We start from the raw sequence: 25611 nt of genomic DNA on the forward strand, positions 1-25611 counted from the left end.
CTGATGTCTTTACAATTTTTCGAACACAAAATATGTACGTTTTGGTTGAATTTACAAATATTACACACAGCATCACAAAATGACATACATGTAAATCCATAGTATATCAAAAAATTGTAAAAAATATACTACGTTTAACATACCTATAACTTCATAATAATAATTCAATATTAATAGGCCATCAAATACACTACTTCCTGCATGAAGAACATTGGAATAGCATTTTTGCAAACCACCAGTTGGAATGACCTGGGTGCTGAAAGAAATATCAGAGGTACATGAGCTTTCTGTGCATATGACCCTTTGAATTTCACTTTTTTTATGAAACTGACAAATAGTAACTACTAACCACTATAGCAGTCAATAACCACTCGTTCATTGTCTATAAAGGTTTTCAGTTAGGCCATTTTGAAAGTATTGTGGTATATAGAGGTAAAACTGATGAAACCTCCTGGATGAGCAGTCAGACATATTTAAGACATAAACCTGGACTAATGACTACTGACCCTGTCATGCAAATTGATGTCTTTGTTTGCCTCAAGAACATTACAAATAGTAAAGAATAATTTCACTTGGTGCTTTGCAGAGTAAGCTCCCTGTCTGAGCTCAGGCTCACAGACGTTGTCTCTTTCTGGCTCTCCCTTGATATCCGGGCTACAGGTGAGGATGATGTTCCTTCCTCCCAAGTCTGGAGGGAACATATGCGGGTCATGTGGCTAGGGATATGCATCTGTGCTGACCGCCCATCTGTCACTGTGAAGCAGCTGTCCACAGCTGAACCTCGCCCTGGACGTGTCTGTCCGCATCGTGGCCCGCAGAGCAGCGCCAAGAACTCCTTACGCACGCTGCGGTGCATGTAGCCGTAGATGTAAGGGTGCAGGCAGCACTGCAGGAAAAAGAGGACAAGGGCCAGTGAGGCCAACCATGGTGGCACAGCAGTGCGGGAACTTATGGAAATGGTGCTCAAAACACTGTACGGACCCATGCTGAGCACATAGGAGGCCATGATGACGAAAACCACCCTTGCTGCCTTACAGTGGTAGTGAAAGCGACGGTGCCTGTTCCTGGCAGGATTCGTGGCTGAGAAAGGGCCTTCTTGTTGGAGCTGCTGCGGCTGCCTGTGGGGACTGGAGCCTGAGTCTGGAGGGTGGTTCGTTTGAACAGGGTGCACCAAAGCATTCTGCCGCCGGGCTGCCCTAAACACCATCCAGTAGCAGCCAAGCATGATGGCCACAGGCAGCCAGAAGGAGAGAGTGGCCACCAGCGCTGAGTATGACTGGCTGGAGGACCATACCATGATGCAGGCATTATGGTGTCGGTCGAAATCGATAGCTCCCCAGCCGTAGAGAGGTGGGGTGCTCTGCAGCAGGCTCACCAGCCAGGTAAGAGTGATCAGGTTAGTGCCCAGGTGAGGTGTCATGCGTGTTGGATATGACAGCGGGTGGATAATGGCCAGGTAGCGGTCCACTGACACGACGATAATAGTGTTTACCCCAGTGAAAGCAAAAAGGTGCATGAGCACCACCAGGGCTTGACACAGACGGGTGTCCAGTGGCCAGACCTCAGGTACAGTGGCGGCAATAACAAATGGCATGACAAACACCGTTTGCAGCAGATCAGCCAGCAGTAGGTTGAGCACGAAGCGGTTGGCCACATGCAGCAGCTGTGGCTTTCTTTGGAACACCAGCAGTACCACCACATTGCCAAAGAGAGACATGCACACAATAGCTGATATGGCCACCATCTTCACAGCACTGTTTGTCATCGAAGGTGGCTGGAGGGCACCAGGGTCCCAGGGCACCGCACTCAAGCTGTAATTCATGCTAGGATCCTGCATTGTGGGCATGGTGATGCTGATTAAGTGGGTGATGATGCATGTAGTGGCTTCTACCACCCCAGCAACATCACCTCACAATCTGCACAAGCCTTCTCGCTGTCCCCGTCTTCACCTAGGAGATTAAATACAATGGAAGTGCACTGAGTGTCTACATTCAACAGCGTGACAGACATCGTTATCACACACATCTCTCCATTTGTTCAGCTATTTCTACAATGAACATTCAATACGGATCACCAGATCCGACTTACATTCTCAGATCAGATCTATTAGAGCATAAATCACCAATGAATACAGTGCCACAACATGACAGCTATACTTTCTTCATGTTCTCCTTAATATTTCTTTGGCACATCCACACCACTTAGGTTAACCTGTAAGCCGTTTTCTCCTTCACAACGGTGACAAAACAGCTGGAAAGAACAGCTGTCAGAATTCCATTATTAACCCAGGCGCGGATTCTCTGGACACAAAGAAGCTGTCACTCACGTCGCTGTCCAAATCGTTTAAAATTTTTTTTTTTACCTGGCTATTGCAACCATTAGGCTATAAGAAGAGATGAATCTTCTGTATCTTGAGTTCCATATCCAAGGCTGTGGTGTGTTTTCAGTCGTGCGTCCTCCGCTGAGAGTGTGCCCACTGACGGCGCTGTGCTCTGTTCCCGACGCTGCGCTCCCATTTTAGTGGTAATCAATGGCCGTGTTGTGCTTTTGCATGCAGCGCACGTCTCTGATCATCACTGACAGCGTTGCTTTCTGTCTCTTTCTCTCTCTCTCTCATTCCGATCGGAATTCGACGGTCATAACACATATTTGCTGAAACGGCTGTGAACGTCCCCGATATAGGCTACACCGTGCACCTGCGCTATATGCAGCTGCATTTCACTCTGGAGCATAAACAGCCCTCAGATGAAAATATAATGGTCATGAGATAAAATATCTCCAAATGCAAGGTGGTGTTGAATTATTGTTAAAATGAATCAATAATAGATTAGGGACATGCGTTTTTTTTTTTTTTTTTTTTTTTTTTAAACAGTGTCTAATATTAAATTGATTCATCTAACAACTTACATTAACACTCAAAAACATTGACATGATTTGCATAAACAGAAGCAACCCAGTACTAGCACCTTATATAGCTTAAATATCATTTTAACTCGATTTATTGTAACCGTTATGACATTTCGTGCAGTCTTTAATCATACCTTAGAGTCTATATTTTTAGTATACCATGAGGGTGAAGTCAGCTAAAATGGGCCACCTTTTGGCAAATGATTTATAATACCATCAAATAAACTATGCATGAGATCTAATTATATATATATATATATATATATATATATATATATATATATATATATATATATATATATATATATATATAATATATATATTAGCATGGGTCTCTTAAATATAATTTTCTTTCAAAAATGTGAAAAAGTATAATTGTTTTATAATGATTAGAGTTAGAGTATTGGCAGGTACTCTCTTGAGCCATGACACAACATTCAGGCAAAATGGGCCAGCTGTTCAGTTATTGATCTTATAGTAAAGGTGTATTTTTACTGTATTCCAGAATTAACTTATTCATTCAGCTTCAGTAACCATTTTATACTGGATCCTGATGGACCCGGAGCATATCCAAGGAACACTGTGTTGGTAGGAATCCCCACTGAATGGGATGCCAGTCCATCAGAAAGCACCATACATACATGTTCTAGAGTATCTAGAGTAGCCAACCTACTGTCATATTTTTATGAGCTGGAGGGGGGAAACTGATGCAGAAATGGGGAGAACATGCAGAAAATGAAAAGCTCCACACAGACAGTAACCACAGCCCAGGATCAATCCAGACAGCCTGGAGCTGTGAAACAGCAATGCTACCTGCTGTACAACTGAATTTTTATTTTTTATTTTTAATATTGCATACTTCATCAGTTCTATTCATAATCACCAAAATGTAATCTAATAAGCAATCTAATAAACCGAAAAGAAAATCGGTTTAAGTTGCAACTTGTATCAAGTGGCTTAGTGGTTAGCACGTTCGCCTCACACCTCCAGGGTTTGATTCCCACTGTGGGCCTGTGTTTGCATGATCTCCCTGCGCTGCAGGGGTTTCCTCCGGGTACTCTGGTTTCCTCCCCCAGTCCAAAGACATGCATGGTAGGCTGATTGGCATGTCCAAAGTGTCCGTAGTGTATGAATGGGTGTGTGAGTGTGTATGTGATTGTGCCCTGCAATGGATTGGCATCCTGTCCATGGGTGTACCCCGCCTTGTGCCCGATGCTTCCTGGGATAGGCTCCAGGTTTCCCCATGACCCTGAAGTGAAGGATAAGCGGTATAGAAGATGGATGGATATACAGTGGGGGGGGAAATAAGTATTGAGCGCATCAACATTTTTTCCATTAAATATACAATATATACAATGAGGTTATTAACATGAAATTTTCACCAGACTTTGGTATTAACTCAAGACATCCACACATATAAAGAAATCCAAACATTAACATTTGTAGCAAACTTTAAATGAGCTTCGACATGCCTTTTCTTTAGTAATGGAGTCTTGTGGGGTGAGCGTGAGCAGTGGAGTGCATTGCCTATTGTTTTCTCTGTGTCTATGGTACCTGCTGCCTCCAAGTGTTTCTGGAGCTCTTTCCGAGTGGTCCTTGGCTCTTGGGCTACTCTTCTGACTATTCTTCTGACTCCCTGGTCAGAAATCTTGCGAGCAGCTCCTGTGCATGGTCGGTTGATGATGGAGTGATGTTTCACCCACTTGCAGATAATGGCTCCAATGGTGCTTACTGGAAGATTCAGAAGTTTTGGAATATTTCTGTATTCGATTCCCTCAATATGTTTTGCAACAATAAGGTTGTGAAGGTCTTGGGAGATCTCTTTGCGTTTGCCAATCATGAGATCTTTCTTGTGTGACACCTTGGTAATTAAAAGCCTTTTTATAGACCATCAATTTACTAACCCAGCTGATATTAATTTGCAGATAGGAGGTACAATTACTTTCTAACTTCTTACGGATTTCAGCTGGTTCCTTGCCTTACCTTGACTTGGAGAACTGCTTTTTCTTAACGTGTTCAATACTTTTTTCCTGTGTCATTCCACTTTATTATACATAACTTTATTTATGGACTTTAATGTTGTGAATTCTTTATATTTCCTGATTTCTTGAGTTAATACTGAAGTCTAGTGAAAATTTCATGTATATAACCTTATTGGAAATGTATTTATTCAAAAAAAAAAAAAATGTCGACACGTTCAATACTTATTTCCCCCCACTGTATGTAACAATGTACAAAATATGGAAGATTCCTTTTAAACTTAAAGACATGATCCACGATTGTTAAATTATCATTGCGTATTTATCATTAAACCTATTTATAGCCTGTAGCTATCACAATAATTTTCTGGAGTTAATAGGTCGGAGCCTTTGGTGTAGAAAATATGGTAACATCTGTAAATGACAAAATAACACCTCATTAGCTAACAATTACAGGAAAGATATTTAGCCAACACTGTTCTAGCATTAAAAAATGCAGGATAAATTCAGCTCTCACAGTTTTCAACTAAAATGGACATCTGTATCATCAATGGTTGACCTTGACTGCAGCAAAGGCAAATATGTAGCTAGCCACTGCTTACCTATGTCTGTAAAATAAACCTGTCAAAAAATATTTAACAGTTTGTTGGTTTTGCTCTGCCATCTAAAAATGTTTGGCTATTCAGTGTCTTACCCAGTTTAATGGCAGGCATCTGCCATCTGGTGGTTTACTTGGCAGGGTAAATGTCAATCTGTTTTATAGAATTTTAGTTACTTTCCATCTTCTCCATGCTGAAAAGGAGAGTCATGCTTGTAGTGTCCTTTCCTTTTTGGTCTTAAGGCTCACTCATTCCTTAGTCTTGACCTAAGAACAATTCATAACTATCTATAAATATATAGGCAAGGCTATAGTACCTATAGACTGTCCAAGCAATTACTAATTTAATTACTTACTAGGATGTTCTTCTTTACTAGTATAAATGGTGCCGCCTGTTTCTCCTATTTAACTATTGCATCTGAAATATTTATTGTGATCAGAACAGCTAAGAAAGGATTTATTTCTTCATGTAATCTCTTTCATACTCTTTTTGAGTTTTTAATCTTGCTTTCTACACAGTAGAAGTGCATGTAAAGATCAATGAGTAAAAATAATGTCCCATTAATAATGACAACTGCAATGATACCCAATAAAATTCTTTAAAAGAGAAACCATATAACTGATCTCAGTTGAATTCAGATCTTCAGTTAGATTAAATGAGCTTTACTGTCATGATTGTGTTCACGTGCTCGCACTCTCGCTAGCTCTCCCTCTCTCTCTCTCTCGGTTTACTTTTGTGGCATCATAGAGGAAACCACAATCTTTTTCTTATCAGAGGATAACCAAGGTTCATTGTTCACACTTGGCTGTGTTAAACAAGACTAAACTCCACTATGCTGCAAACACATGAATTACTTTAGCTCTAGCAAGTGTATTCCAGGGTAGTATAGTATTGCTGCCTCACAGCTCTAGGCCACCAGTTTGATCTGAGTAGCATGTTCTCCCTGTCATGAGATGGAGACGGATTCTGAGCGGCGTCCTCAGCTGAACAGAGATGCTGAGCGGCGTCCTCAGCTGAACAGGGATGCTGAGCGGCGTCCTCAGCTGAACAGGGATGCTGAGCGGCGTCCTCAGCTGAACAGGGATGCTGAGCGGCGTCCTCAGCTGAACAGGGATGCTGAGCGGCGTCCTCAGCTGAACAGGGATGCTGAGCGGCGTCCTCAGCTGAACAGGGATGCTGAGCGGCGTCCTCAGCTGAACAGGGATGCTGAGCGGCGTCCTCAGCTGAACAGGGATGCTGAGCGGCGTCCTCAGACGAGCTGGGAGGTTGAACGACGTTGTCTGTTGACACGGCAGGGTGGGGTGGGGATGGGGTGGAGATGGTTCCATCCTGGCTGGAAGGCTCTCCTTTGGTATACTCCATGACGGACTACATCATGTCGAGCCATTCCCTATTGTTTTTAATGAAGGAAAGCTTTTCCTTTTCATACAGGGCCTCTTGGACCCTGAAAAATTCTGCTGCATCCATGTTGAGGTCTTACGTTCTGTCACGATTTGGAGACAGAGACCAGTGCAGATAATAAGTTTAATAAAAACAAAAACACAAAAGACACTAAGACCTTGTGGCAAAACACTATGGCAAAGACTAAACATAAACCAAAGACCTAAACACAGCAGCAAAGACAACGGCAAAGAAAGACCAATGTAAGACAAGGAGTGCAGTGCAAACTGTGGCTATATACTCATGAGTGCTTCTTAACAAGAATGTGATTCAGGTGCAGGTTTGCTGTGACTTTTTATATGTGACTGTGATGTAGTGAGGTGCAGTGGCTGCTGGGAACTGTAGTTCAGAGTTCCTTCTCTGATACATGACACTCCCCAACTGTGTGAGTTTCCTCTGGGTTTTCCAGTTTCTGTCCACATCCCATAAACATGCTAGTAGGTCAGTTGTTTTTGCTTAATTGACCCAACGTTTGAATGAATACAGCGCTGTGAAAAAATATTTCCTCTGTTTTTGTGTATATCTCATACTAAATAATATCTTCAAATGAAATACAACATAAAACAAAGGCAACCTGAATTAACACACAATACATTTATTTATTTATTTATTTATTTATTTATTTATTTATTTATTGAAGCAAAAAAAAAAAAAAGAGTGATCCAACACCCATCACCCATGGGAAACACGAATTGCCCCCTTAAACTTTCAATCTGGTTGTGCCACCTTTTGCAGCAATAACTGCAACCAAATGCGTCCGATAACTGGAGATCAGTCTTTTACAGGTCACTAGGCCACTCCAAAACTTTAATGTAGCATTTTTTAACCATTCAGAGGTGGATTTACTCCTATGCTTTTGATCATTGTCTTGCTGCATAATCCAGTTGTGCTTGAGTTTCAACTTACGAACGGAAGACTGTTCATTCTTTATGATTTTCTAGTAGAGTGCAGAATTCATGTTTCTCTGAATTATTGAAGTTGCCCATTCCCTGAAGCAGCAAAGCATCCCCCCACCATCACACTTCCACCACCATGCTTCATTGTAGGTATGGTGTTCTTTGTGTGGAATTCTGTGTTTGGTTTATGCCAGATGTAAAGAGGCCACTGTCTTCCAAACAGTTCCACTTTCAACTCATCAATCCACAGAACATTCTCCCAAAAGGTTTGAGGATCATCAAGGTGTGTTTTGGCAAAATTCAGATGAGCCTTAATGATGTTCTGGTTTAGCAGTGGTTTTCTCCTTGACACTTTTCCCAGTGTCTTTCTGATAGTGGAGTCATGAACAGTGACCTTTATTGATGCAAAATAGGCCTGTAAGTCCTTTGATGTTGTCCTTGGCACTTTTGTGACACGCTGGATGAGTAATTGCTGTGCTCTTGGAGGAATTTTGGAAGGTCTGCCACTTCTGGGAAAGCTCATTACTGTGCTGAATTTTTCCATTTGGAGATAACGGCTCTCACTGTGGTACTTTGGAGTCCTAGAGCCTTTGAAATAGCTTTGTAACCCTTCCCAAACTGATATATTTCAATCATCATCTTCATCATTTCTAGAATTTCTTTCAATTTTGGTATAGTGTGTTACTGTGTAAGACCTTTTAACCAACTTCATGCTGCTGAAAAAGTTCTATTTAAGTGTTGATTTGATTGAACAGGGTTTACAGTAATCAGGTCTGGTTGTGTCTAGTCCAGCTGAACCCTATTATGAATGCAGTTTCATAGATTTGGGGAATTGGTAACTACAGGGGCAAATACATTTTCACACAGGCCCAGTTGGTATTGGATAACTTTTTTTGCTTCAATAAATATTATCATTTAAAAACTGTATTGTCTTTGTTTTATCTTAGATTTTGCTTTAATTTCTGAAACAATTTAGTATGAGATATACACAAAAACAGAAGAAATCAGGATACTGGCAAATACTTTTTCACAGCACTGGGTATGAATGTTTGTATGATGCCCTGTGATGGACTGGACTTTAGAGCCAGGGCATGAACAGTAGATTTGGCCAATTGGGCAGTGGGTCGACCTTTCACCTCAACCACATTGGTGACACTATACTGTTCACGTTGTGAGCACACATGCAAGACGCATCGGCTAACAGTCCAAAGACATGCGTTGCAGGCTGATTAGCATCTCTAAATCGTCCGTAGTGTATGAATAGGTGTGCAATTGTGCCCCGCGATGGGTTCGCACCCTGTCCCTGGCCTTGTGCTCTGAGTCCCCTGGGATAGGCTCCAGCGTTCCACGTGACCCTGTGTAGGATAAGCAGTACAGAAAATGGATGGATGTACATTATCCATCATTTACACACATGATTAACTCACGTAGTATTAATGTAAACCTTATGAAACCTTGTAGTTGAACATGTTGTCACTGATGGGAACTATAATACTACATTAACACAATTAAATGTGTGCAGTAGAATAGTGGAGCAGTAATGTAGCTGTTGCAGAATGCCAACGATCTGCATTCGATCCTCAGTTTGAGTGAGAGCTTGGTGTTGGTTTTATTCTATTCCTTTGAAAATACATGACCAATCATATTGGATGTATGTAAACAAATTGCGTTCATCTAAGTGTATTCAGTCTCATGGAAGCGATGCACAGTATGCATTGGAAGTAAATTCAGTAGGCATTTTTTTTCAGTCTAGTTAACCTTACCAAACTACTCTAAGTGTTTGCTAAGGTCATACAGTCAATAAATTGTTATGAAATGTAGCAAGTGTTAGCTGTCTTGGTTTATGCCATCACTTTGTTCAGTCATTTGCTAGAATATCGGTACACTGAGCTAGTTTAGACATCAAAATGAGCAACATACTGGAAACACTGCAAAGAACTCCCTGCTAAGGGTCTGTTAGAACAGTTATCTGGAAAAGAAGACATTCCTTTTGCTATAGAACTTTCAAAGGTGTCAACACTAAATCTACCAAGTTTTAAAGATGGTAATTGCATTTGCTGGGCTGTAATCTCAGTGAGCACTTCAGTGCATATTGGAAAGTGCGTGCAGGTTCATGAGGCTCTACTATCATTTCAAGCCCAGCCCAAAAATGTCAATCACCTTCATCCGCCTTGTCATTTTATTTATTATCAAGTAACTACTAAAAAAGCATTTATAAAACAGTTATTTCTGGTCCACTAACTTGTTAGGACAATGGGCATTCCAAGAGTGCTGATATATGGCGTTTTCATTGACGGAGCAAAAAATAAAACAAAAATAATTGGCCATCATGTGTTTGAAATGTCAGTTACACGATAGTCATTTCTTGTTTATAGAACTGTTATATACAAGCAATATCACACTCTCAATCGTGCTGTTGTACTGAATATCAGGATGGCTGTGAGAACCTGCAGCCTCGTACCTACGGCCAAATCACAGCTGTGCTGATATTCAGTAAAACTGCACTCTTGCTTGCACGACATTGGATATTGGAGGTCAAATGAACTTGTAAAAATGTCAGAACACCATTCCCAAAAACAATTTCTATAGGTGTCACTTTGTGTTCAATAATATGGGAATGGGCGGGGTTAAAATTGTGCTGCAGCCAACCACTAAAGGGTCTTAGAGCCTTCACTTTTGAATCCCTGCTACAATGTCCATTCATACATAGTATTATGGAAGTATTTTGTGGACTATATTCAAAACTAATTGCAAATTGCGATTGCGATTGCGTTTTCTATTTGTGGACGCATAAACTGTGACTCAAATGAAAATACAAGTAGAATATTACCGTTTGCATTTTTGTTTACACAAACGTACAATGTCATTTGCAAAGTCCATTTGCAGTTGCATGTCCCATGTCTTATGAGTTATGACACTGTCATATCAAAATAGCAATTACCCCGTCTGCTATTTCACTTCCTCAGCGTCGTGTATGGAGCCTGCCAAAATTCAGATGGAATTGCAATTTGCTTTGCATTTGCATTTCCTATGCCCTGTACAGAAACCTGTCAATCAGTGTTGGGGGTGAGAGTATACTACAGGGCGTGTTTGTATTTGGAAGTGATGCTAGTCAGAGTCCATGGCATTTTAGAGTCCCTTGCAGATTAGTCATGGGAATTACTGTACTTCTCTTTTTATTGCCCCTAACCCTAACCCTTTGGCTCAGCTCAGCAATAAGGGCTGGCTCTTTTGGCTCCCAAATGGCTGTTCATTTAGTACCACTTCTGGCTTTTATAATTCGTACATAATATATGAATTATGTAAACATATTTACATAATGTTTGGGATAAAAACCATAAATAATGTAAAAACATCAAACACTATTACACATGTGCACTGAACATTTTATTTATATTGAACTATACAAAATACAAACCCAAACAAAACAAATCGCACTCAGAACACGGCGTGCCATATAACAAATAAAAAATAAATTACAATTTGCAAATGTGAAGGTTGTTGTGAAATAATACATTCTGTGTTTATATTGTCTATGTTTCATTTGTGACTGTCACTCAACTTGTTTTCTGTCCCAAAATTAAGGGTGACCTTTTCGCCACACTCCATGCAGGCAGGAGTGACGCATTGGCAGAATCGTCTGTACAGCACATTGTCCTTCTTGGCTGTCGACTGTGACTGATGGCACTTCCAAATACAAACACGCCCATTAGTATACTCCCACCCCCAACACTGAGTGATAGGTTTCTGTGCAAGGCATCAGAAATGCAAATCCATCCATGCGTGCATTTTCTGTACTACTTATACTACACAGGGTTGCAGACGAGCCTGGAGCCTATCCCAGTGGACTCGGGGCACAAGGCGGGGGACACCCTGGACATACTGCCAACCCACTGCAGGGCACAATTGCACACCATTCATACACTACCAACAATTTAGAGATGCCAATCAGGTTACAAAGCATGTTTTTGGACTGGGGAGGAAGCCGGAGTACCCAGAGGAAACCCCCGAAGCACAGCGTGGACATGCAAACTGCGCACACGAAAGGTGGAGGTGGAACTCCCAACCCCAACCCCAGAGGTGCGAGGAAAACATTCTAACCACTAAGCTGGGTAATTGCTATTGCTATTTTGATATGACAGTGTCGTAACTCGTAAGACATGGGAAATGCAATTGCAAATGGACTCCATTTGGGCTTTTCCATTTGAAATCTGGCAGGTATTGTATGTTTATGTAAATAAAAATGCAAACAGTAATGTCACAGTTTGTGTGTCCACAAATGGAAAACACAATTGCAAATACAATTTGCAATTAGTTTTGAAAATAGGCAGCGAAATACTTCAATATGGTATATACAGTCTTTGAACAAATATGGAAAAAGAAAATGCTAATATTCCTGTTTTCTATTAGGGTGGACGTTGATAACGTACCACTAGATGGCAGTAGGTGTAATCCTACTACAGGGGTGCACTTTCTTTAATAATAAATGAGTGAACAAAACTAGTTGAATAAACCACTGATTCCCATGTGTCCTTATCAAAACCATACAGGTTCGTAGTGTAGGTGAAGATGTAAGTATACATTATTATGATTAATGGAAAACTTATAAATAGCATTTGGAACATAAACAAATGACATTTCTGAATAGCTACACTAATGAAACTACTGGTATGAAGATACTGGTATTCATGCATGTGTTACTAGAATATTTCTGGAATAATTTCTGTATGTTTCTTTGCAGTGGAGTAATTCTTTTTATTAACACTGTCCTTGCTAAAATGACTGCACAGCTCTGTGCTAGTCAGTCCATACAGGATTTCATTGAGTTTTTTTTTTTTTATGATTGTTGAGACCAAAAATGGTTGATTTTGCTGCAGATTTATTTATTTTTTTTAAATTTGCAATGGAGTTTGCGGAGATTTTCGTGCTTTTTGCGGAAAGCAATTTGAATTGGTTAAATTGCAATTGCAAAATTGTTTTGCACGGTCTTACGCAGTTATGTTTGTTGTTAAACGAGACCTTTTAGCTGTACTCATGTGAATCGAAGAGGGCTTTGCCTGAATGTAGGTTGTGATGACGTCACTTAATGCGTCTTGGTCCAAATCTGCGGTAATTTTTAACCTTTGTAAGCTCCTCCAAATATTGTAGAGATATTTTAATTTCTGCGATCACAAAATCCTGTAGGGACTGGCTAGTGAGTCTGCCAAATGATTTCTCTTCCTGCCTCATACAGTGGACATAGCACTGTCGCCAGGGGGTGTGCAGGTGCCTGAAATACATGTTTGTAGGTGGAGTAGCGACTCTAAATTGACCCCTAGGTGTGAATTTGTGGTGTGTGCACATGGAGCCGTGCACTGAATAGCATTCCATCCAGATTGTATGTCCGGGCTCAGTGTCAACTAGCAGAATGAAGCTGTTTAAGACCATCACATCTCTGCTGCATTCACCTAGACAATGACAATGCAGAGAGGCATCATGGCAGTGAACTGTGAGTGAAGAGGTCGCCTTAGACAATTTCTGAAAGGCCTGTTTGATCTGTTATCTGATGAACTCTTCCAAGATAGCCTAGGTCAGGGGTTCCCAAACTTTGCCAGGGCAAGGCCCCCCAAATGGCATTAAAATTTGACTGAGGCCCCCCTGTTGCAAGATGTCTTTAAAGTATATTAAAAATACATACTTCTGAATATATCCCCCTTTTTTTTATTAATAATTACATCTTACATCTTTACATTACATTACATTAGGAATTGATTGTGTATGTGTGTGTGTGTGTGTGTGTGTGTGTGTGTGTGGTTGTCTGAGAGTGAGAAAGAGAAAACATACTAGTGGGAGGGATGGGCTTGGTGGCTCCGACCAAATTGTTGAGACCCCCGGGCGCCCCTTGGCGGCCCCCGCTTTGAAAACCACTGGCTTAGATCCAGTTGCATAGAGAGATATAGCTAAACAGCTACGTAGTGACAAAGAGGGGTATTTTGAATTTGCAAAGGCCTTTCTGATCAGTGTTATTAGAGTTTGAAAATGAAGCAATGGCAGCATTGTAACTGTAATAGCAGTTATTTGGGCTAGGGAGTTAGGTGCAGCTGCGCCACAGGTTATTGACACTAGTGAAACAGTGTTAGCCCTTCCACTAATTTCCAGCTCGGTTACTCTATAGCCTCTGAATGAATTCATCACACATGATCAGTGGGTTTCATGGAGAGACTTGTCCTATTTGTTGTGTGGAGAATTTAAAACCCATGGAGGTCACACTGGTGACTGGACATCAGAGATAAGCTTCAGCATATACAGGCAGATGGGTAAAGGTGTACGTGAACATTGTGAAGGTGTAGTAACCGTAATCTCATCAGGTGCACAGAATAACAAAAGCAGGCAAATTCAAGGAGAAGTTAATGTAGAGAGGGGACTTAAATGTAAGAGTTGAAGGGAATATTACAGTCTCACTTGGGCGATAAGAATAGCACAGAGCTCTTTCAGGAACTAATGTGGAGCTAGAAGTGGACGAGCTGCCAAAAGTACACCACTTTTTTTTTTTTTCTGGCTGGATCATGATCCACAAATTTATCACAATTATTTTTTGTGTTTCATTATTTTTCACTAATTTGCAAAGTTCTGTACAGTGTAATCAAACTCATTTTATTATTGAGGAAAATATAGCTCAAGATGGAAGCATAACCTCAAAGAAAAAGAATAACAGACACCATAGGCCAAAATACCATTGAAACATTTTTTTTTAAATACACAGGCAGCTATAGACGAAATATATAAACATCTGTAAAAAAATTTTTTTAAACCAATTTGTAAAAAAAAAAAAAAAAAAAGCAAAAGTCCACCAAAATGTAAGCAATTATTTCTAAAATGAAAACAACCAAGCATGGATAACATATTTAAAAATGTTTTAAAATGTACCGTCTTCTCTGAAACTACTTGAACGGCAAGGCCATTTCTATTGTTTTTGCTATACAGTGAAGACATTTGGGTTTTAGATCAAAAAATGAATGAGATGATAGATCAGAATTTCTGCTTTCATTTCCTGATATTTACAGTCGGATCCATTTATGTACGTTTGCTTTTGAACACCACCACAATGGATTTGAAAGGAAGCAACCAAGATGTGATTAAAGTGTAGACTTTCAGCTTTAATTCAAGGGGTTTAACAAAAATATTAACAAAAATAAAGTCCCTCCATTTTCACAGACAGCATCATGCTGTATGGATGTTTATCAGAAGTGATTATGTGAGTCAGATTATCTTTGAGCACAAGTGCGTGACAACAGGGGGAAAAAAGCCGATGGAGCTGGTCTACTGAAAGAAAATTGAGAAAATCCTCAAATCCATCATCATGAAGACATCATATCCTAGGAACTTCAACAAAAGAGCTAAGTGCAAACATGTCATTACATTAAGAAAAAAATGATTTGCAAAACTGTTTTTCTTCTGCTTTCCTTGGTAGGCAACAAACTGAGATGGTCAGTCCACATTTGTCCACTTTTGGGGGATACCCAGGGTCTGCCTCAGACGAGGATCACTGATGGAACCGTCAAAAGATTTGTCTAAACACTGAGGTTTTCTCAGACTTGAAGGTGCCTCAGAATTTTGTTGCTACCTTTAGGTTGGAATAAGGTGCACCAGATTGTGATCAGGTTGTCCCACAGGTGCCCGGGGAACAGGGCGAGGTGTGTTATTTATTATGGTGTAGCAGTGTTCCAGTGTGTTACTGTCTCTGGTGTGACATGTAATGTGCTGGTTGAATTTAAGCAGCTCATGGCTGAAGTTATCTTTATAAAAATCACCCAGAATGATAAGAACAGAGTCTGGATTTTGTTGCTCTGTGCTGATAATCTGAACAACCAAGTCAAGTCTGGGTGGTGCCCTGTCCACCTCTCCACCAAGGTTATCATTTGACAGCTTGTTGACAGCACTACACCCCTTTTTACCTAAGTGTTCAATATTATTGGGTTTACATTTTATCCTCACCCTCCCAGACAAATTAGATGGATGATAATCTGGGTTTGGGGATCTGCAGCGGATGTAGTTGTTGAGCACCAAAATTAGCTGGCAACTGTGAAATTGTGTAGTGTGCACTAGGCTTCAGAGGTTCAGTCTTGATCTGCGAAGGAGACTGTTGAAAGATGTTTACGATTTTTTTATTATGGAGTATTTTTTTTGCATGCTGATGAGGAAAGGGGTATTCAATAATGTAACGAACTAAGGAAGATTTGGTGCTTGGAGTTATTCTGAATCACAGTGTTTAACTGCCAGGATGTTGAGTCCAGTATTGTGTTCAGAAATGTAGCTACTACAATTCTTCATTTGGGGGAAAGCACACTTCACAGCCCCTCACCTGAGATGAATAAACATCCAGTACTGAATCACCTAGCCTGTCGGACATTATTTCACACCTAATCATAATGACTTTGCACTCTCAATGCACCTCCTAAAAGGCTTGATAATTAGCTGATAAGATGGATCAGATGCGTTGGGGAAACTCTGTGAGGCATTTAGTCCTGGAGCAGAGGATAGAGAAAATTGAGAAAAAGAACCATCTCCACACTTAAATGTTATATATTACTGGCGAAAATGGTAAATAAAACACAATGAGACAGTATGTGGGGATGGAGATGGGGATTGTGGAATATATATGTTTGCATGGGAACTATATTTATTTATTGTGTTACAGAAATTATCCATATCAGTGTCGTGTGAAGTGTCATGGTTTAGACATTTAAAACAGTGGACATTTGAACAATTAAACAGTAAGAGCACATGAGGTTTGTGTAAGAACGAATATATTAATTAATATTCGTTCCCCCCCACACACACACACACAATCTGTGAGCAGATCTCAACGTACTAAGCAAAATAAAAGTATGCACTTGTGAAGCTGAAGCGTGACATCTAGTGGCTATTATAGGAAATGTCAAGGTGTCAAGTAACACGCACACACACTTAATTTACTTTAACATTAGCCACTTTAAGTCCTTGTAGCACTGAGACTAGATTGCTAGGACAAAAAAAAGCAGCAAAATATTTCAACTACTAACTTAAACTTGATATGAATCAATCATATGCAGTGTTTATACAAAGGGATGCATGTGCATTTCCCTCAAGCAGGGATTTTCCTAATACTACATGTAAAAATGTACTAAAATTGCTCCAGACTCCCATCAAGCCACAAAGTGCTGAAAAAAAAAATGTTCAAACCATCAGTGGGACTATAATGTTCATGAGCCGTCTTCGGGTTTTGAACCACAAAGACCACAGTTGGGTCCAGTGTAAAAAGGACCATTCAAACACAAAAGAACCTAATCTCCATTTTATAGCATGCTGGCTGAAAACTGATTGTTTTGCCTTCGAAGGTATTGGGGTTCATGACATCTTGGATTCTCAGAGAGTTCTCAGTTCTTTAGAGCAAAGTCTGGCCTTGCCACGAGGTGAAATGTAGTTCTTTATTGGATCTCTGAGGAACATATTCCAAAGCATTCCTTTTTTGCTTTGATTCCAAAGCATTCCTTTAAAGTGACTTTTATCCCAGAAGTAAGCTTTTGCAATAGCCACCCTGCTTCAGTATATTAGTTTTGGACAGACATTGTGCAATTGTACAACCAGGAGATATTCTATATGAAGGAGCAGGGAATGAAGCACAAAGGGTTAGGGTTGGGTTCGATTCCCACTGTGGCCCTGTGTGTGCGGAGTTTGCATGTTCCCCGTGCTGCGGGGGTTTCCTCCGGGTACTCCGGTTTCCTCAGACATGCATGGTAGGCTGATTGGCAAAGTGTCCTAGGGTGTGTATGTGTTTGTTTGCCCTGCGATGGATTGGCACCCTGTCCAGGGTGTACCGATGTACAGGATTGTGCCCGATGCTTCCTGGGATAGGCTCCAGGTTTCCCCGTGACCCTGAAGAAAGGATAAGCAGTATAGAAGATGGATGGATGGATGGAATTTGCACTCAAGTCTCCATCACTGAACAGTTAATAACTTCAGTTTGATACAACAGCCTTTAAGTTAAAACTATAATGAACTCAGAAATGACTCTGATGCTCATACTCATAAGTTGCTCATATGTTCCTGTTAGCACAGTAGCAATTTTGTATAGCACTATACTGTATACAATCAGGTCCATAAGTATTTGGACAGTGACACAATTTTCGTAATTTTGCATCTGTACACCACCACAATGGATATGAAATGAAGCAATCAAAATATGATTGACTTTCAATAGACTTTGTGTAGACTTTCAGCTTTAATTCAATGGGTTTAACAAAAATACTGCATCCATTTTCACAGGCTCAAAAGTAATCGGACAACTGACTGATAAGCAGTATCATGGCTAGGCGTGGCCTGTTCCCTCGTAATTCCTCAACCTGACTGTACATAGTACATAGTTATAGAAGAGAAATGATTTATAACCGCACTACCCGGTGTCACACAGATGAGGATGGGTTCCTTTTTTTAGTCTGATTCCACTCAAGGTTTCTTCCTTATGTCATCTCAGGGAGTTTTTCCTTGCCACTGGTGCTTCTGGCTTGCTCATCAGGGATACATTTATAAATGTAAAATTTATATCAGAAATGTATATATTTCTGTAAAGCTGGTTTGTGACAATGCCATTTGTTTAAAGTGCTATACAATTAAAACTAAATTGTGTATATTATATCTGTCTCTTTTTAATTGAGTAGTTTTATTGAGTAATTATAGAATGGTGTCCCTAAGCATGATCCAAAAACATATACATTCTGTCTCGGGCTCAAAAGGGAACCTAAAGGACAGAGAAGACTTACAATACACTGCAGACAGATAAACACTCTGATAGCGTGTCTACTAGAAGCTTCCAGAATAGAAGCATTTTAAGGGTTCCTATTCATACAATTGTGCTTGTTTTCACTCCTGAAACAGTTTAAAAGTAATTACTTGTGATTTCCTTGGAGCCTCCCATTCATAGTAGTGGACTGCCACCACAACAGGCCAAAATGCTCAATTGTTGACTGTCCTCTCTGGGCCAAAGGAAGACATTAAAAGTATTTGTACAAGGCTCTTTCAGGAGATTAACTTGCTATGAGGGCTACCTGCCATGAATCATATTCATGGAGCCAGCACAAAAGATTTTCCAGTTGAGGCCACAGCTGTGTGAAAACCATGGCTGAATAGGGTAATGATCACAAAAGACAAACCTCAAGTGTGGAAAAAAAAAAGTCTTCTTAGATGTTAGTTTCCCATTCATGTGATGATTCTCTCTGTTTTCTATTGAGGATCTGTGGACCGGCCACCAAAGCACCCAGGCTAATTAACTTCAGAGGCAGTGTTGAGGCATGAGCTGCAAAGTAAATGCAGCATAAAGGACCAAAGTAGTTGTTAATAAAATCTTTCGCTAGACTTCCTTGTAGCAGCACACATTACAAAAGTCGAGTATGAAATCGGCTGAACGTAGAGCTCATCGACTATGTTGCAAGCTCATTTGAGTTTTTTTCATTTGGGTCAATTTGCCAGCTCAGTGTAACACAACATGTTAATTGATATGCAGTTAACCCCAAAAGATTTTTTTTAAACATTAATGTACTCTTACTCTATTATAAGTGTTAAATTTACTTGTAGTGTATGTTTCTATTCAGGGGCGGATTTAGTGATTTGGGGGCCCTAGGAATAGGACCCTCATTTCAGTGTTTTAACATCGATGTTAAAATTTTTAGCATGCATTATTTTATGTTAATAATTAAAAACAAATATAATTTGCATTTTTAGGGGGCTCTAGGGGCCCAATGCAGTTGCCTACCTTTGCCTAGTGTTAAGTCTATCCTTGTCTATATTGTATATCTCTATTTCTGTTCTTTAAATAGAAAATGCAATACGATACAGGTAGAATTACTCGGCTTTGGAAAGACAAGGAAAACACATGCTATAGAATGGCAAACATGCAGAAATTTGTGAGTGCTGGATAGGTCACTTATGTATTTGGGTAAAGTTGTGTCTATAATGCTGTAGCTGAGAGCAATGAAGATATCTGAGTATCAAATAAGTGATCAGCAGGATTATAGCAGGCTTGCCTCAAATCTCTCTCACACATTAAAAACACTGGGTGTCTTTGTGCTGGGATGCAGCACACCATCAAAACTCCATCTGCCATGTTCATCTTTGCCTCCTGCAGGCCGTGTGTGACCGCCCTGACCACAAAGAGAATAGTGCCAACTATGTACTCACTCTCACACACACACACACACACATACACACACCGAAACTTGAATCACAGCCAGTTTCTAACCATGGGTGTGGGTTCGCAAGAGAATGTGGAAAAGAAAACAGATGTATAACAGAGGGAAATGCAAAAAGATGGAAAGAAACAAATGCAAAATAGATTGCGAAAGAACAAAAAAGAATGCTGATGTACATGCAAAATTGCCAATGCCATTATCTCAGGGTTATAACTGAGAAAAGCAATTGAATGGTCCTCTTTCATACACGGGACATGCTGTGCCATATAGAGAGAACCAGAGGGAGGCCCTGGGCGCTTTGCTTGTGCTTACAGAGTGGAAAGGCTCTGACAGGTGTGTCATTATGTGTGTGAAGTAAGAGTGTTCCAGGGGAGTTCTGTGACTGCTGGTAACGTGTTTATCAGCCATGAGTCTTTTAAAAAGAGACCATTTGAACAGTTGCCTCTCTCTCTGTGTATTTCCGCCATTGCCTTCATAACCTTCCTGAAGAGAAAAAGCCTCTGGCTCACAGTTGGCTGAACCTTCCTTAATGAGCCTGAGAGCCAGCGCCAGTCTCCATTCTGCTACTCAGGCATATCAGAGAAGCAACACAGCAAGTAAAAGAGAGCAGAAAAGGAAAATGCTGTTTACGAAATTAGGAAACCAATGTTATTAGCTACCACAATATAGTAAGTGCACAGGGAACTGGTTTCCATCTAAGTATGACTCAGCTGCACCAGTTGATAGGCCTTTTCTCCACCTGGGTAAGGACATTTCCAGTATTTTGTCGACCTGTATTTAATTTGATGTTTTGTCAACTAATGGTGAATTTCTACTTGTTCTATGTAGCCATTTTTGATTTACAATGATTAATGGCATATGAACCACATTGCATTCATTTGAAGCCATAGTGTCCATTCTCAGCAATTAATTCAATATGCCTTCAGCCTCAACAAAAGTCAATTGTATTTAAAAAGCTGTTCTTCAGTGGGTCACTGTGGCAGAGAGGGTAGCATAGCTGAGCTTGTGTTGCTATCTGTGTGGCGTTTCAGTGCATTCATCCCTGTGTTATTGTGGATTTCCTTCTGGTTGTCCTGTTTCCTCCTACTACCCAAGAACATGGAATTCCAGGAATAGACTCTGGATCCACCTTGACCCTGACCAGGATAAAGCAGTAACTGAAGATGAATAATTGAATGAAAGCTGGAGATCATCTGCAGTCTTCATTAAACTTAGTTTCAAACACCAAACTCCAGCCACTAGATGTCAGTGTTCACCTGGCTACTGTGCGCATGGTCCCTTGGGGCACTTTAGCACACACGGTGTGACCGCTTCCCTAGGAAGCTACCATGACATTTACTTCACTTAATGACACAAGCTAATTAATCATTAGTGATCCCAGAGGTATTCCTGTTAGAGAGCCTTTGTCGTGCCTGCTACCAGCAGGAGGCCTGAGCCTCAACATGTTATGTATGCATATGTTCATCAGCTTTATTCTGTGCTAAAAATGTCTTAATGTTCTCCTGTTTATGCATTTCAATTTGACTTTAGTTCAAGATCTCAGTTCCAAAAAAGTATTCACAGCTAGTTCAGTAATATTCCCTTAACCCCGCTTTGACTGCAGAACACCATAGAGGACCTGTGGATCAAATGTGTGATCAGTTTTGAAAGTATGAATAGCAGCAATTATACGATCATAGGCATGTCACATTTTTTTTTTTATTTAATTGCTTCATTTAGAGATGCCAGTGTCTCTAAATAACCCTCAATGTCATTGGCAGCACAGCACTGCAGTGAATCTTATTTAATACTCTCAAACTGGGTATGATTTTCCACTCTAGTCTTTGTCCATAAAGATAGTACAGCGTCTGCATGCAACAGACTGGTTTGTTTTGTGTGAGTTCTTTTTGCACATGTCTAGGGTGAGGTGTGAAGATATTAAAGAGCTTGTATGTATTGTGAATAGAAATAACAATGGATTCAGGGGAACTAGGTTGTGCCTAACTGTCTCTCATGTGATGGAAACTTGTACTCCACAACCTGAGCAGAAATGTGGTTGAGAGAGGAAAAGGTCAGTAACACAATGAAGTTTTGAGCTATGTTATGAGCTATACTGTCTGACTGATTTCTATGCTCCCATATGGAACTAGAGTGAGCCACTAAGGAACTCTACTAGACACACAGTAGGGGGTTCATTTTCTGGGTATACTGTAAATTTTCCCTGCCCTACATATCTCCCTGGCTGTAGGAAGATCATGTCCATCTCCCCCAAGAGTGGAGAACATGTTTCCAAGATGCCTATTCGGCAAAAGCAGCTGAAGCACTCATCAGTAAATTATTTTTTTTAGCCACATTAGCAAACCCCTCCTACTGATTTGGGCATGCCATGGCCAGCTGTTCCTACCTGAAGAAATTTTCCAAAATGAGAAATAATAAATCACATTTTCTAATCTACACGTCTGACCTTTTTCTCATGCACTGCCCTGTCGTCAATTTAATTGAATCTGATATTGTTTGTGGTTTGTTTTCTCTGTTCTTATGGCTTGAGCTGCCGAGTCTTCATGGTGCTACCACACATATTGAATGTGATGTTGGATCCATTTGCCGCAGGAGGATGAATTATTCCATTTCATGGCTATCTTGTCATTGAAATACTAAGGAGATTCTAGGTGTGTCCCACTCTGCCAGGAACCATTTAAAATTGCTTGGATGTACATGATATCTTTCATATCCACTTTAATCAATCTAAAATTTCTCTTGAGAACAGAGATAAAGTAAGTGTCCTATTCCTGAATAACCTTGCAAGGGCACATGTTACCAAATCGCATCAGTTACTGAGCGGTAACTTGTAAAATAAGTCTGGCATTGTTCTTTCCTCAAAAATCTCATCACAAAAATGAAGGAATTCAACATAATTCTATGATTTGTTCTAAAAAACTACTACTAACAGTTCTCTGCCAAAAGAACTTAATCACAACCATTCACATCCAGTTAATGATTATTGCACAACATTTGTCAAGGAATAACATGGTCAACCCATGGCTCACTTTACTGTTAACAGTACCACCAGTGCTGTAAGTGAGAGGTCTGGAGTTAGAGGTCTAATTGGAGCGTAGTTCAAGAGTTTCCTGCTTAGCATCTGAGTGTGAACATACTCCTCACTGTTGATCAGAACTGGTGCCAGCTGCCTAAGATGCCCTCGGTGTCTGTAGGCCCACCCGTGGTGAGCCGGATGGAGCTGTTCCAAGACGTGCCAATGTGGGAGAGCATGGAACTTTGGCTGCCAACAGCACAGGAACACCTAGATCCCAATAGAACTCCATCTGTGAGCATTTGGAGCCCCCTCGGTCTTATCACCCATTTGTTGGTCACCTCCAATTAAATGTTAGTCGGTCACACAAAGGTGCAGTGCTTGCTGAGTACCTGCCACATTTTAAACTGTTGATGCCCAGAAACATATTCAGACTTCCACAGCACATGTGCTTATATCCCAGCAGGAGCTCGCTATGGGAAATATCAAGATGAATAAAGCTTATCTCTAATAGTGCTGCCTATATGTTCCCTTGCTGAGCAAAGAGGCAGCTTATCAATGTCAAATCTACATCATAGGCTATCAATAGTTCACTTATAACTTGGAGAAGTAATCAGAGTGGCTGAACATGCAAATAGTTGAAAAGTGGGAGTCATTTTTGAAATTGCTTGATACTCAGTGGAACGTAACCCTTCCCCATGTATTCTGGTGTAGTTCTCCATTCATTCTGCAATATCAAGTTCAATGTGTGAAATTGCCTTTTGGAGTCAGCAAGTGGGAGGATTTGTAACGGTGTCCCAAAGGACAGCTTATTTACACCCCTGATTATGGATAATCAAATAACAAGAAAACTTTTTTTTAATTTCTTTGGCACTGGAGCCTTTTAGTGATGGCCTCTTTCATGGCATCATAGGGCGGGGTCAATGCATTGCATGTGATTCACTATCTTTGTGAACCCTGCAATTACATCTGACATGACTCTCCATGGAGTAACGCTTCATAAGCCTTTGTGTAGCTGAGCTGTAAAGCACCTGGGCCCTGTGCGCACCGCATTTTTATTCCTCCCTGTCTCCCCCTACTCACAATCCCCCCTCCCTTCTCCATTTAGACAGTCTTCTACCCTGTACAAATACCCTATGCATTGGTCACACCTTGGTTGGCACAAAGGATGAAAAGCAAAGCAAGACTAGCACACACAGAATGCTGCTGCCAGGCCCGATAAAGATGCTTCAAGAACCCAAGCGGCAAAAAGGGGCATCTTCGTTTTTTCTTTGTTTTATATTGAGTGAGTGACTGAGAGAAAATAAGCAAAAAAGAAAGACAATCAGATCTGCATGATTTGTGCATCAATGTAAATCTGATTGTATTCTGGAAAGCACAAAAACGTTAGAATATGTATGTGATGTGCAGTGGGGTGCAAAAGTCTGAGAGCACTAGTGAAAATGCTTCTATTTTGCATTCTTTTCTAGTTTAATAGAACAATTAATTACAAATTATATTATTGACAACAACTTGAGTGAAAAACAGAATCTTTGAAATATTTACATGAATTTCAGAGTTAGTATTTGGTACATCCCCTTTTTGCTTTAATGACAGTGTGCACTCGAGCTGAAACAGACTCCAAAAGTTTGTGCAAAATCTTATGATCCATTTTAGATCAAATCCTTCAGAGTGTTGTCTGAACACCTGTTTCCATAGAAGAGATTATGCATGAGTAAATCTGACCTTTTGTACAAAGCAGTTAACATGGTAATTTAACACATTTGCTTACATTTAAATAAGGACCTAGTAATAGAGCAGAATCTTCAATATTATATATTCAATACATTGAACATTTACTTTCTTTGTTTCAAAAAGTATTTTAAAAGCCTACAATCTTCTATTTATTTCCAAATTTTAAATAAACATTCCCAGATTTTCAATGGTCTCAGACTTTTGGACCCCGCTGTATATTACACTGAACATTAGAATATGTATATATGTATATTACACTGAATTTAATATGTTCATTCATGTTAAATTCACTCTGCATGTGTCTGGAAATTGTGTGTGTGTTTATATGAATGGAGATATACTTTGTGGAAAAAGTACCATTTAGAAGCACTCCTTTTTACTAATTATACTTATAGCCAATGTAATGCTAGTATATTAAAAATGTAGTATATTAAAATTTGTTCCTCGCAGACAGTTATGATGAAAAACCATATAAATGTTACTGCAGTTTAATATATTAGCATTACCTCCTACGAGACAGATTTTATTCATTTTTTTAGTTTGACTTAAACCCACAAAATGTAGATGGATTAAAAATTGAGTGGCTTTCTGCCCATTCTCTCTCTCTCTCTCTCTCTCTCTCTCTCTCTCTCTCTCTCTCTCTCTCTCCTGCTGAAACAGATGGCGATTTATGCTGAGCACAATCACGACTATTCAGTATGGGGCTGGCAGGCACTCCCCACAGGAGCTGGGCCCAATCAGAGCCCTAATGAACACATTGGGAGCTGTCAGATCCAAATGAGTCCCAGTAGGATCCAGCCCACAGGTACTCCCTGCCCAGTGGTAGTGCTGCCTGCACACACA

At 40.3% G+C, this 25611-nt stretch overlaps 1 protein-coding gene across 1 annotated transcript; it reads right to left on the minus strand.

Moving 5' to 3' along the window:
- Positions 1–568: 568 nt before the first annotated feature.
- gpr101 (G protein-coupled receptor 101) lies at positions 569–2006 on the minus strand. The gene has a single exon (XM_053630664.1). It carries the CDS (start codon positions 1844–1846, stop codon positions 569–571), a length of 1278 nt encoding a protein of 425 aa, XP_053486639.1. The 5' UTR covers positions 1847–2006.
- Positions 2007–25611: the final 23605 nt, after the last annotated feature.

This window comes from Ictalurus furcatus, chromosome 8 (assembly GCF_023375685.1).
Source record: "Ictalurus furcatus strain D&B chromosome 8, Billie_1.0, whole genome shotgun sequence".
Taxonomy (NCBI): Eukaryota; Metazoa; Chordata; class Actinopteri; order Siluriformes; family Ictaluridae; genus Ictalurus; species Ictalurus furcatus.